The 14,795-nt window shown below is 38.5% G+C and overlaps 1 protein-coding gene across 5 annotated transcripts in view; it reads left to right on the forward strand.

Annotated features, from left to right (window-relative positions):
* LRP2 (LDL receptor related protein 2) overlaps positions 1-14,795 on the forward strand; it is a 130,880-nt gene that overhangs the window by 89,679 nt on the left and 26,406 nt on the right. For 4 of the 5 annotated variants that reach the window (XM_075756724.1, XM_075756725.1, XM_075756726.1 and 1 more), the window contains 14 exons: positions 48-179; positions 1,118-1,319; positions 1,769-2,064; positions 2,563-3,079; positions 5,031-5,183; positions 5,663-5,833; positions 7,103-7,326; positions 7,739-7,916; positions 8,818-9,014; positions 10,627-10,872; positions 11,785-11,913; positions 12,618-12,737; positions 13,325-13,441; positions 13,709-13,825. In XM_075756724.1, coding sequence (XP_075612839.1) covers positions 48-179; positions 1,118-1,319; positions 1,769-2,064; positions 2,563-3,079; positions 5,031-5,183; positions 5,663-5,833; positions 7,103-7,326; positions 7,739-7,916; positions 8,818-9,014; positions 10,627-10,872; positions 11,785-11,913; positions 12,618-12,737; positions 13,325-13,441; positions 13,709-13,825 — 2,799 coding nt within the window. Of the gene's footprint in view, positions 1-47; positions 180-1,117; positions 1,320-1,768; positions 2,065-2,562; positions 3,080-5,030; positions 5,184-5,662; positions 5,834-7,102; positions 7,327-7,738; positions 7,917-8,817; positions 9,015-10,626; positions 10,873-11,784; positions 11,914-12,617; positions 12,738-13,324; positions 13,442-13,708; positions 13,826-14,050; positions 14,184-14,795 lie in introns of all 5 variants that reach the window. The other variant, XR_012836128.1, reaches the window with a different exon arrangement.

Genomic DNA, 14,795 nt, shown 5'->3' on the forward strand with positions numbered 1-14,795 from the left:
CAGCGCATGTTAGTTTAACAAGCAGAGTGATTGTGTTCAATTTTAAGCGCCCCAAGTGCGGACTTGTTCAAGCGACCAGTTCAGATGTGATGATGGCAGATGTATCCCGGCAACATGGATCTGTGATGGTGATAATGACTGTGGGGATATGAGTGATGAGGATCAGAGACATAATTGTGGTAGGTGTTTAATGCAAATAGATACGGCACTTTCTTTGTCCTGCAGGCGTTTTTTTAGAAAACAACAAACCAACCTCCAGACCCCTGTCCTCTGCCCATTTTTCTATCCATAAAGGTGTACATTAAGCACGAGGTACACTCTTCCTGTACCTTCATTTTCGTGATTTTGAATTAAAATGGATTATTTTACTGGGTAAATAAAAAGAAATTCTAATTTTGTGATTACTCTTCTTTGAATTGTTAAGGTCAAATGGAAATACAATTAACTTGAGTTGTTTGTATGATCTGGGCAGCTATAGCAGCTTCAGTGGAAATACTCCCTGATCATTGTGTACTACATCTTGTGCATATTAATAGCCACATGGTTTTGACATGATTTCTTTAAAAATTGGTGAGCAAAATAAGCATGGCTGTTTAGAGAGTGAACAAAGGAAAGAAGATTCACCAAGCCTGGTCTTGCTCCTTGATTCTTTTAACAGCGGCTGGATACACTTGCAGTCCTTGCCCTTTTTTACCACAATGGTGCTTCCTCTGTTTGCTCCCTGGAGCACAGAATACCTTGAAGCAAGCAGGGGATAGAGAGCCTTGGCCTAATACCTGGTCAGCTCCCAGAAAATCTGGCCAGGCACATGAAAAGCTTATACTGAGAATCCAGCAAGATCCGGACTCCTGCACATGCCAGCGCCTAACGAGTACTGCAGTGCTTTGGCTCCCAGTCAGCCTCCATGAAGAGCAATGCTCAGTGAGAATTAGTGGGAATGAGCATGAGTTTTGCATATGAAAGTGTGCAGTGATATCCATCTCTGCACGTGCAGCAGAGCATGGCTTTGTTGTGGATTAAGGGTGTATATCCAGGTTGTGTGTGTGTTTGGCAGGGGAGGGAGGGTGTTACATACAGAGTGTAACTTGGTGTGTCTGTGAACATGCTTTTCTTTCAGCAAACCGCAACTGCACAGCAGCAGAGTTCACGTGCGCCAACAGTCGACCCCCTCTCAGGAGGTGCATTCCTCGGGCGTGGATCTGCGATGGCGATGCTGACTGCAGTGATGCATTTGATGAACACCAGAACTGCACACGAAGATCTTGCACAGAAAATGAGTTTACCTGTAGTAATGGCTTGTGCATCCGAAACACATACAGGTTTGTAACTACCTGAGCTGTTGCAAAAATTCTCAAAATTTAAAGTGAAGGAGCTAATTCAGCCTTTTTTTCCCCGCTATTTAGTTGTTAAGTAGATCTGCATATTGTAATGAAACTATTTATCTGCTCTGCATTCATGCATGAGTTTTAACTTGAAAATGCTTTGGAACTTTCTATGTTAATATTCCCAGTACTTACCATTAGCATTTAATCCTTTTTATTGTGCCTAGTTACTTCTCCTGGGGTGATTTTGTTCAGCTTGTGATGCATATGGGGAATACAAGTAGGAGTCACAGGAAAAGACTCTCTATAATATGACCTTGATTTCTGAAAGTCTTCCATTGGAGCCAATAATATATGTCCTTTGGAAATCAGGAGAGTGTATCTATCCATCTGCCCTTGAGATAGCGTTTGTCTTGTATTTGAAAAAAGCATTAATTCTTCTTCAGATGTGACAGGCGCAATGACTGTGGTGACAGCAGTGATGAAAGGGGATGCATCTATGAACCATGTCAACAGCACCAGTTTACTTGTCAGAATGGGCGCTGCATTTCCAAGGCCTACATCTGTGATGGGGATAACGACTGCGGTGATGAATCTGATGAGCTGGAACATCTCTGTAGTACACCAGAAGCGACCTGCTCTCCCCATCATTTTAAATGTGACAATGGAAACTGCATTGAAGTGGTTAAAGTCTGCAATCGGTTGGATGATTGCTTAGATAATAGTGATGAAAAAGGGTGTGGTATGTATAGATTTATTTGTACTCTCTTATTTAATTTAAAATGCTTAGGCAGCTTTTAAAAAAAATAAACTCTGAAGACAATTGCCTAATTACAATCATATCTATTCCATGGTTCTGTCTCGGCTGGATTATAAGAAATGTATATATCTAATTTTTTCTTTTAATTAAATCATACTTGTTACATACTGTTTTAACAAACCATGAAAATTAGCTAATTATGTGAACTGTAAATACAGTTTGTACGTTGTTATGTATTGCCCTTACATTTCCAAAATACTCCGTTCATAACACACTCGGTGTGTTTGGTGACAGACCTCAAAGGTGATAGAATGATTTTATATTAGAATAGATTGTTTTCCTTGCTCCTTTATTACAGCAGCTAAGATTCATATTCGGGGGGGTAGCAGGGAGAGCGAGACAGAGAAAGTACATTGGAAAGTGACTGCACTATTTTCTCTGCTAGCTGGTTCCTTGATTAGAACTCCTTTCGTTCCTCAGGTATAAATGAATGCAGCGACCCTTCAATCAGTGGATGTGATCATGACTGCACAGACACACAGACAAGTTTCTACTGTTCTTGTCATCCCGGATACAAACTTATGTCTGATAAACGGACTTGTGATGATATTGATGAGTGCAATGAAACTCCATCAGTATGTAGCCAGATTTGTGAGAACACAGCTGGCTCCTACATCTGTAAGTGTGCCCCAGGCTATATCCGGGAGCCTGATGGAAAAAGTTGCCGGCAAAATAGTAATATCTCCCCATACCTTATTTTTAGCAACCGTTACTATCTGAGAAATCTCACAGCAGATGGCCAGTCTTACTCTCTCATTTTGCAAGGACTGAGAAATGTGGTGGCACTGGACTTTGACAGGGTGGAAAAGAGGTTGTACTGGATTGATGTGGGGAGGAAGGTCATTGAACGAATGTTCCTAAATGGAACAAATAAGGAGGCAGTGATAAGTGATGACGTGCCCAACGGGGAAGGTATCGCTGTTGACTGGGTTGGCAGGTAAGAAAATGTTTTTTCTGTCCTTCTGAGCTACTAAGGAAATGATGTGTGAGAGAGTTTATCTTAGGGCTTTTTCTCCCACTTCATATGAAATCCCTGATGCTGAAATAGTTTTGGATTGTGAATGCAGTCTTAAACAACTGCTCTGGAATTGTTTATCAGCATCTAATACATTACATAACACTTTAATTCCTCTCATATCTAGTATACTAAGGTTATATCAGAGTTGCGCTCTCATCAATAATAAAGTAGTGCATATGACCCTTGGGAAAAACTTGTTAGGAAACCATCAATGAACAGACTAGTCAAGCAGGCAGATGGGACAACCTGTGGCTGTGGGATAGGGATTCTGAGCTTAGGCTCTTTATTCCTTTGCTAGCAGTTGTTGGGGTTGGGATGCAGGCTTCGCTCTATGCATAAACAATATGTTACAACAGGTAACTAGATTCCAATGAAGTAAGTGATAATAAACATTAATGAAATTTAGCTCCTGTACCAATGCGAAAGGCATGTTTCTTTTGCTCTTGAAAAATGCATCTTTAACTGAAACTCAAACAATGTGATCTATATCATTTGCTGTAAGGAGAGCAGTATGAGGGTGAGGTAATTTGAAAGCACTTTGCATTATGGTAATTTTCAATTGCCTGCTGTGTGTCAAAAAAAAGTTTGATTTGCTCCCACAGAAACTCTGTCCTTATGTGGTCCCCTCTCTGACAGTGTTCTTGGCTGTGTTTCATCAGGTTTTGCTTTCTGGGTACAGTACTATCAGTATGAAAAGTTTAAGTATCATGGATCAGACTCTGCAAAATAATGAGAATGGTTCAGAAAGTCACGTTTGGAACTTATATGAGGGTGTTTATATGAGTATGTCGATATAATAGTTTTTTGGGTTTTTTTTTTAAACCACTTTAATTATCATTAGGTTTAGAAACAAAGTTGCCAGCAGTCCTAAATGCTTTATGATTCATGGAGAGGTGAGGAAGGAAAAGCATAATCTTAGCTGAAGTGGTCCTACTGCTCCATTACTAATACAGTTGCGGAATTATTTCAGCTACCTTTAGTTATGTCTTCAGTCATTTTTTGTTTAGGTGTTTCAGAAAGACTGAAGGACAATACAATGGTAGATGAGTTTTTCTGCTTTCTTTCAGTGGAGGGAGAGGACTGGAGGATGCCATGGGGTGCAGGTTGGGGAACACTACCTTCTCCTCCCTGGTGGGAATGGTACAGCTCAGGGTGGTGTAGACAGAGACTGTATCTCTCAGGCTATTTCTGGAATGGCCCTGTGGATGCTGGAGCTGATCAGCTGTGCAGACAGTTTCAAAGTAGCTTGCTGTAGTTCTAGTTAAATTAAATGCTTTATTTTGTTGCAAGCTTTTAAAAATCATCACTTCAGCTTGCGTGATTTCTTTGATTACAGCTATATATAATTCCTAGGCAATTAATAGAAGGGTTAGAAAATTCTAGGTGAAGTTTAAATTAGGCCATCAAACTGCTTAGGAATTTTCAAAGCAAAACTGTTCTACTTGTTTGGTGAGAAGAGGTGACAGCATGGAACAGATGGTGATTCTCTCCAATACTTTACAGCCCTGGTCACAATCCATTGCACCTGATGTCTGTTTTCCTCCTCCTCTTCACTGGCCATTGTTGGTAGGAGAGGAAGGGAAGAGAAGGAAACTTTAGGAATTTATAGGCAAGTGGCATATTATTACTCAACTGGACAACTGAATTGAATTTGGCACCAATGCCTGTGGATGCAGTAACAGCAGGAGTGAAAAGGGCAGTCTGGAGCATGGTCTAAAAGAGATGTCAGTATGGTGTCTGTATTCTTCCTTTACAGTGGATATATTGTTTCTAGGAGAAAAAAAAAAAAAGTGAAATTTAAGATGCTGTGAAGCAAAATAAACCAAAAAAAGTAAATAAGAGTAAATAAATTAACTCTAAAACATTTCAGAAAATTGTACTGGGTGGATGCCTACAAAGATTGTCTCTATGTTTCTGAACTTGATGGAAGATTCCGGAAAAAACTGGTGGATCAGTGTGTGGATGCCAACAACACTTTCTGCTTTCAGTACCCCAGAGCAATTGTTGTTCATCCAAAATATGGGTATGACACTTCAATAATGCTTTTCTTTTCTCTTGCAAATAGTCTTGCACTGTCTCTGAAAATCTGAACTTAATTTTGGCTGCCTGCACTTAGGTTTGTGTGGCATTAGATCTAGTTGCAGCTTAGGAAAAATAGTAGCTTGTCTTTCGTAAGTATATATGCAGGGCTGTCAGATATTGAAAGTGGAATTTGGTTCCATGTGGACAAGGAAGTTTTGATTGCCAGGTGAAAAAAGGTTGATAGAAATGTGTGTGATTTGATAGATAGTGGGGCTGCCAGTTGCATTCTTTAATGACAATTGCGATCACACAATCATCTTCTGTAACAGTTAAAGTAACAAATATATTACCCTTTTTCTTATCTTCCTCAATCTCTGCTTTAGTTCTGTTGCAGGAAATACTGTATTTGAGGTGTGGCTTCTAGTATTTACTTCAGTATATTTTTACTACAATCCTAACTATAAGTATTTATTTGAACAGACAGATTTACTGGACAGACTGGGCGGATCGAGCCTATATTGGACGAGCAGGCATGGATGGCAAGGAGAAGACTGTGATTATCTCTGCAAAGTTAGAGTGGCCCAATGGACTCACCATAGATTACACCAATGACAAGCTCTACTGGGCAGATGCCCATCTGAATTACATTGAGTACGTACACAGAAAAGAATAAAACAACTAAATAATTGTTCATGTCAGATCGCAATGGTAGCATTTATAGATGCTGTAAGCATCGTACCTATTTCTACCCACATACTCTGTAGGAAACCAGAGTCAGAAAGTCTGGACTAGCAGGCAATACGAATCACTAGATGGCACAGTAGCCCAGTTCCTATATTTGCATCCCAGGTCCCACTGGAAGTGGTCCAAAAATCAGATTCACAGTCTGTACTCGAGTATGCAACTTTTCTAGGTGTACAGCCTGAACCAAAGCAAAACTGAGCATGAAATCACTATTTTTTTGTGATTCTTTTGTTTCTGCCTACAGATAAGAATTGAGCTGTAACTAAACTAGTTATGTGCTAATAAAATAGTATAAAAAACATTAGAAGATGTCTGAACATTTATCCATAGGTATGACATGGAATTTCCTGTTAGCATATGGGGTTTTTTTGTTAATCAGGAAAAATCTATTAATTGATTCTAGTGTTAGAAAAATTCCATTTAAATATCAGTAAAAATTAATAACTAGCATTCTGGTTCTTGTCAAACATTGAAATACTTAAAAAACCAATCCTTTGTAGTTATATTCAAATTTGTATTTGTATTCATATTTACATGTACATTTAGACTTATATTTACTTCTTCTCTGCATTCATTCTTCTGGCAGCCTTTTCTATCCTGAAGTGTTAAAAATGTCTTTTTTAAAAATGTATATTAATTATACGTATATTTCTCTGTATTTTTTTCTGTTTTGTATTTCATAGTTTCCCCCTATAGCAAGGTGATAGTAAAAATATAAAATCTTATTAAAGATATCTCATCAGAGGAGGTTCTAAATCAGAAAGACATGTAAAATCTAGGAATTTAGGAGGCCTGTTATTGTCTTAAGTATTCCATTATTAGCAGTCTGAATGATCCAGGCAAGCTAGTCTCCCATGTGACAAACATAACTTGCTATAAGGCAGTAAATGTGCAAAATTTCATTGGACTAGGTGATATGCTTTCTGTGGGAAGACTACATTTCAGTGGATGTTCCTCTATTCCATTTATTTGCCTAAAATAACCTGTTTTGATTCCCTGTATATCTTAAAATGAATTCACTGAGCACAGAGCTCTATCATTAGGGACTAAAGAGGTTGCAATTCCACATTACATGATCCTGGTCACTGATAATGAAGTACCATAAGCACACAAAATAAAGATGTTAATATGTTCTAGCATTTATCTGAATGTTTTGCACAATCTTTCTTTGTGTAGGTACTCTGACCTGGATGGACATCATCGTCACACGGTATATGATGGGACTTTACCTCATCCATTTGCAATAACAATTTTTGAAGACACAATATATTGGACTGACTGGAACACAAGAACTGTTGAAAAGGGAAATAAATATGATGGATCTGACAGGACTGTTCTTGTGAACACCACACACAGGCCATTTGACATCCATGTTTACCATCCATACAGACAGCCATTTGGTGAGAAAACAGAATTAGATTTGCATTTAAAGGGTCAGCTGTTATCCGGAGACTAATTGAAAAGGATCATGAATGTACTCAGTTTTTGCCTTTGCTGAGGAAATAAAATGCACAGAGTGAATATAGGCTTCTACTTTACATTTATAAATTGCCTTGTCTTTGAATAGCAATGACTGGAAATGCATAATTTTAGTTTTTAAAACACCATGGCTTAATAGCATACATTTCCTGTATACGAAATATATGAAATATGAAATCATACATATTTCTCTCACTAGGTGCCTACTTACGTAGGTTTTGTTTTTCAACTTACTACATTTAAGCTTTCAGTACAGCATCAGAGAAGTCTGTTGAGATCTTTGTGTCCTGGGATTTGCAAAGTATGGTAATATTTATTCTTCTCTTTTACCAGTTAATAATCCTTGCGGCACCAACAATGGTGGTTGTTCTCATCTTTGTCTAATAAAAGCTGGTGGTCAGGGTTATTCCTGTGAATGTCCTGATAACTTCATGACAGTACAGTTTGGCAATACAGCACACTGCCTTCCTATGTGCTCTAGCACCCAGTTTCTCTGTGCAGACACTGAGAGGTAAGTCCACTGCTCACCATCTTTTTTCCAATATCTTTTTAAGGATATATTTTTACTGTTTAGTCTCTTTTGAAAGGGCATGAAATTAGGGATTCCTTCTGCGCTCACTGTGAGTTTGTGGTGTGCTTGCAAAGGCAAAGCCAGGACCAGAAGGGCTTCCATTTTGGAAAAATACTTCTAGACTCATTGTTTAAATAGTATTTTTTAACTTTTCTTCCTATTATATGACATTGCTAATGTAGCAAAGTTTGGGTTGTTAGAAACATCTACCTCCAGAAACCATTTCCACCTGAAGTCACAAACCTGGAACCTTCTCTTATTTTTTTTTTACATCTTTTACAATGTCTGTGTTTCTGCCAAATATATGCTCTCTGCCAGTGGCCCAGAAAAGCTTTGGGGACACATTTCCAACCCTTTTTCTGAGACAACAGCAGTGGAGGGATAGGAATGGTGATATAAGAGCTACTGTGCTGAAATTGTATCGCTGTGGGGCCTGTGAGGCAGGTGTGCTTTTTGGATGGCCTTTTGAAGCAGTGTTACAATGATAATGCCTAGTGAAATTCTTGTGCTAACATTCAGGTGAATTATTAAAATGTAACCTCATTAAAAATCCAATTGAAGATTGATTTAAAAAGCATGAGAGATGGTTACCACAAATATACATAAAAATTAAATCCTTATTAATTTGCTGTGAACTTCCTTCTAGAGGCTCACCAATATAATCTGTTTCTGGTGACAGGATTCTGGCATATTTTGTAGCATTTGACATGAAACAGAAGACGTGAAATTCAAGATGTCTTGGAATTTTCAAGAAATAACACTGAAACAAGACTGTCTTTTGATGGTTGTATATCTGCAGAGACATATCCTCAACAAGTAAAACATTGTTTTCTCTTTGTAGGTGTATTCCTATCTGGTGGAAGTGTGATGGACAGAGGGACTGTCGAGATGGCTCTGATGAGCCCCCTACCTGTCCGCACCGATACTGTCCTGTTGGGCAGTTCCAATGTAATGATGGGAACTGCACAAGTCCACATTTTTTGTGCAATACCCAGCCAGATTGCCATGACAGATCAGATGAAGATCCTGTTCTTTGTGGTATGTTACAACTAATAAATTTAAGTGTTTTGCCAGTGCAAAGCATTTAAACTATATATAAATTTCAGAATCGTTATGCCTTTTTTACAGATGACTCCATCTGTCTACCTCACCTTTTCTTTTCTAGTCTTGCACCTGCTAGAGTAATTTACCTCAGTGCAAAAGCAGGGTAAAGGACAGCAAAAATGTACTATATCAAACATAAACATTTTCTATACCTTTGAGACAGATTTGCACTGCTGTAAATTACAATCTGAGGTATAAAATACTAGAAGCAGGACTAGCTTTGTTTTGTCCAGAGTAAAGCCATGGTGAGTATGAGGAATCTAAGGCTTCCTAACGTCCAGGTCAGTCTACCAGGTATGCTAATTTTCCCTGTATTCTAGAGATTTGCGTGATGGGACAAAATTATTTCACCCTCTACATTGCACAAAATCCAGTGCGTGTGGGAAGATTTGTTTTGGAGAGCTGTTTGTGATGGCAGTATTTTAGAAATGTAGCCTAATTGTGCTTATGGAATAATGTTATTTCCCTAAAAACCCTTCTTATTCAACATATTTATATCTAATTTAAAAAAAGCACATCCTTAGTTCTCTTTTGGTAAACATTGTAGTTCTTGCAGTTGCAAGCTTAGTAATATAAAGGGGAGATACTGGTGGGGGAAAGCAATGTGGTTGTATAATTGATAGTTTCATTGCCTTCCATTAGCAAAGTGTTTCTAACAATAACAGAATTAAACGAAATGTCAATTTTACCTGAGTTTCAAATAGCTAAGCTCTTAAGTGTGCCACAGGGGAATATTAGATAAGTAAAAATGGGGCAGTTGCATAATGTGTCACCAGTTTTAACATACTAGGTAAAATAAAAGTCAGTTTGGGTCTATATAATTCCTTCTGCTCATCATCTCATGCATGGGAATAGAATTCTTTAGTCTAGAAAATGTATGGAAATTATAATATACTGTTTCCTCTTGAACAGTTTGGCAGTATATGTGAAAAAGTAGTAGGGTGGTATCCAGTGAGACATTCAAAGTCTGGAAGCAGAAGTCAGTGTTGACTCCTATTTTCATAGACTTTCAGAGCTCATCCAGTTTGCCAGTACTGCTGACATCAGCTTCCAGTGCTTTGCCCTTTGGAAATAGAGGCTGTACATTTATGGGTCGTGGAGCTGTTATTAGTATGGTCTTCTGCTAAGTTTTCTGACATGTTCATTCCTAGTCAGAGGAACGGGCCCATCAGACAATGTACATCTAAGTTGGTAGCGTGGCCAGAGCTACAATGTCATTTAGCTCCTTTGTGAAGTGACTGGGAGCCCCTGCCTCAGTCATGTTTGAATGCTGGGTTTGCTCCCCTGTGCTTTAGAAGACAGTATCTGTCTTGCTCCTAGAAAAATGCACAGCCTTAGTGAGCTTGTCTGAAGATGCCTGTGGGAAATGTGCCACGTGCCATTAGAAATCTGTACCTTAACTGCACAAGTAAATATGATGTTTTAAGTTTTCATTGGCTTTCTTTTTAACTTTTTGTGTAGACATGGTAACCGCTCAGTTGACAGAACAGCAGCAGACCATTCCTGTAAGTTTCAGTATCCTAACAACCAATTTGTATTCTTTCAGCTAATCACCAGTGTGAAACTCATCAGTGGCAGTGTGCCAATAAACGATGTATCCCAGAAGCCTGGCAGTGTGATAGAGAAGATGACTGTGGTGACAACTCGGATGAAGATAGTACTCACTGTGCCAGTAGAACCTGTCCCCCAGGCCAATTTAAATGTGACAACGGCCGCTGCATCCCACAGTCCTGGAAGTGTGATGTGGATGATGATTGTGGTGATAACTCTGATGAGCCATTCCATGAATGCAGTAAGCATCCGGCTGTAGTAAGCTGCCTACATTATAGTGCACCAAAACCAGAGCCAACTGCATTACTTCATTTTCCTGAGGTTGAAAAGGAATATTTTCTGCAAGCTAATTGCAATCATATAGTAAAGAAAACATAGAGGCTATATGATAATTTACTACTTTCTTATTCTTGAAGGGGAGAAAGCTTATTTCTGCTGGCCAGATGATTATCAAGAACAGGCAGTGTCTCACTCTGATTTGCTTGATGCTAGCAGCATCCTTTGCTTGACCCCTAGCAACACTTTGTAAAAAGGATATATGCTGATCCGTTGCCTGTGTGGAAGCAGTGAATGCCAGTTCACCAATTTTTAGCTTGTTTTGCTTGGGAGCATGACATATGTCATACTCTTTACAAAAGAACTTCATTTCTTGAAGCTAAAATTTCTCATGATGATAGTTACATGATTTGGACAAAAACTTACAAGAACAACAAACACAGAGCACAGTCTAGCCTGTGTTTAACAGCAGGATTTTCCTATGTGCTCCAGTATGTCTTTCTGAGTCACTGGCCATCTGGAGGAACTTGTGACCAGGTTTTGCCATCTGAGGACAAGCTGCCTCCTCTGGCTTCCGGGTTTGGGGCTTCTATTACCGCTGTTACCAGCTCTAAATTCTTCAGGGAAAACCACATGCAATATGGTTTGAACCTGTCATGGGTTTGTAGCATATGCAGAATACATGCAGCATAGATTGGAAAAGATAGTAAAGTCAGATACATTTAACACTTTCGCTTTTACAACACTGAAGTTAGCAGATGGCTCTTTTCAGTAGAAATAATTGACTATAAATCATAAGAGATTTTTGAAAGGTAGAACAGCAAGGACAGCTTAATGGCTAATTAACAGAACTAACTTCCACAATTGTCTCTTTCAGTGGGCCCTGCCTATCGGTGTGACAATCACACACAGTTCAGCTGTAGAACCAACTACCGTTGCATACCAATGTGGGCAGTGTGCAATGGGAATGATGACTGCAGAGACAACAGCGATGAACAAGGCTGTGGTATGTTTGTAGAAGAAGGTTATTTCGACATAACTTTGTACCTACAATAATTCTCCAATTTACAAACACCTTGATTTTCTGAAAGTCTTCAGTAATAGCATACCTGGGCATATTTTGTTTGATATCAATTAATTACCCTACTAGTTATTTGTCTTTAGGAAAAATTCTATGTGCAGCAATTCATTGTGCAGCTTACATGTTTATGAGCTCTGAAGATCAGGATTTTATTATTTTGCCCAATATGTCATCAAATTAAATGCTTTTACTTGAGCTGAACTATTCTAGACAATTAAAACTGTCAGTGTTTTCTACATTTACTTAACTTACCTCCTGTGCTGGTGAAACCATCAGTATGGGAAGTATGATGATACTTTCCCAGACCCTTGCATTTGTGTTGAAACCTCTCATACACTTATACATAAAGCTTAGAGGACATCGGATCAGTATATCAATGCTAGAAAAGACTTGAACATCATGAGGTTAAGGTCAAGATGCCCTCCTTTGACAGTACTAAGTTTATCTCTTTGTGTTTCTATCTTGGTTCTATGTACTTATTTCAGCTGTTTCTTAATCACTTCTCTATTACTTGGCCCAGTTTGTGGCACAAACATCTCTCTCTACTTCCATTATCTTCTGTGCATTCCATCTTATCTAAAGACTGTGCTAATGTGTGCTGTTTCGTTGGCAAACTGTGTACGCTGCAGAGGAGATGACTTGCAGTCCTTTTGGAGATTTCCGTTGTGACAATCATCGATGTATCCCACTGCGTTGGAAGTGTGATGGAGATAATGACTGTGGAGATAACTCTGATGAGCACAACTGCAGTAAGTTCTTTTTTGGCTGTCATGAGGTAGTCTAGCTTTTGGCTTAACTATCCTTCTATTTCTTATGAGGAAGGGGCAGACAGCTCTCTACTCCAGCTGTTCCATTGTTTGGCTTTATAGCCTGTCTTCTCTTTGGTGAAATACCACAGTGATGTCACAAGAAAGCATTTTGGATACATAAAACCACTGATAAATCCAGTCATCGCAATTAACACAAATTCCTGTTTTCCGCTAAGAAGTGACATTTGAATTCTGCCCTGTGTGCAAATGTAGTATAATATAGTTCCTTAAACAACGAGAGTGGGTTGTTTGGTTTTTTTTTCTGGTTTGGAATAAAAGTTATTCCTGTATTCTGTGATGAAACAAAATCAACAATGAATTTCCTTTTTTCTATGTCAAGAGGGATATAGAATGTTTAACATAATTAAAGAGTATTGGAGGGAATGCTCTTTTAACATCATTTAGTTTTAAGGATTATAAAACATTATCTGCCCATATTACTTTTGTCTGGTTTAGTGACACAGGTGTGGATGTTTAAATCTCCATCTGGGGAATTTTTCATATTTGTACATTCTTTTTAAATGAAGGTCCTCGTGAATGCACAGAAAGTGAATACCGTTGTGACAATTTGCGCTGCATTCCTTCCCGGTGGATCTGTGATCACGATGATGACTGTGAAGACAACTCAGATGAACGTGACTGTGGTGTGTATTGTCTGGATGCTCTTACCTGTTCACACTTTTGTTTCTACTACGATAAATTATTTGACAAAATGGTCTTTTATGGGAAGCATCTTTAATGGAGTAATGTTGACCAGATCACTTTAGTCATTCCACCAAAAGTAGAGGATACCACAATTTTAATGGTCTGGGATTTTGCAGTCTTTTTTAGGATGATGTTGTCAAAAAAATAAACACTTTATCTAGATTTGAACAAGAATACATTTCAACAGTTATTCTGAATCTTTTCAGAGCTGAGGACCTGCCACCCAGGTTATTTCCAGTGCGACAGTGGACACTGTGTTGCAGAGCGCTTCAGATGTGATGGAAATGCAGACTGCCTTGATTTCTCTGATGAAGCAACTTGTCGTGAGTTTCAAGCTTTGCAACTGGTGCTCATTGAGCTCACTTCCAGATAGATTTGCACTTTTCATTTTTAAGTGAGATGAATCCTTAGAGGTACAGAATTCTGCAACATTCTGATGTCAGTAAAAATTCAGGAAAAGTATAATATTTTGAATCAGCTTTTTAATATAATAATGGGTTGCCATCTCTTACATTGATTGTAAACTAGTAAATTAATGTGTTTACAAGGTCCAGCAGAAAATACACATGTGATCGAAATAAATTTTTTGACTATTCCATGGGCACTGCAAGATCCACTGTTTCAGTTGTACTATATTCTAACAAGATTCTGTAATGGGATTGTTTTTGATAATGCTCAAAGGTGTGTATAGTTTCCTAAAGTACCAATGAAGCCAAGGAAGTTAAATACTCTTCTGTTTCTGTCTTCTTTCTGTATATTGATCTACTGTGAGAAAATGTCTGTACGCTGTAGCTTGTATGGAGCTCCAGCTGTTTACCCAGAAAGTATTATTCCCCGTAGGAATGAAAATGTCACCTATGTGCTCTATCTGTGCTGTCTGACATTGACTTTTTAGGTGATATTGAAGTGTTGGTTCTGACTTAGATATTAAAATTATTTTAGGCTTCAGTACTCAGGAGAATTCCTTTGTCTTCATGTTGGTATCAGAGCAGTTCTGTGCAACTTCCCATACTTAATTTTAACACCTTGGCTTTAAGTAAGAAGGGACATCTGCAGAGTAGGACTTTTATCTTTCTGATGGTAACCACATCCTGGAATGTACATCTCAACAGCATTTTCAGGTTAGACATCATTGTCTAACCTGAGTTAGACAACATGTACCTGTTCTTAAAGGGAGGAAAAAGCTTATGAGAAGCCATTGAAAGGGCAAGAGTATGGTTTATTTATGTAGGTTGGAAAAGTCATATTTTTGGTTTCTTTCTTGCTGTAGTTCAGGTTTTTTTCACAGTTTTT

Source organism: Balearica regulorum, chromosome 6 (assembly GCF_011004875.1).
Source record: "Balearica regulorum gibbericeps isolate bBalReg1 chromosome 6, bBalReg1.pri, whole genome shotgun sequence".
NCBI classification, from domain to species: Eukaryota; Metazoa; Chordata; class Aves; order Gruiformes; family Gruidae; genus Balearica; species Balearica regulorum.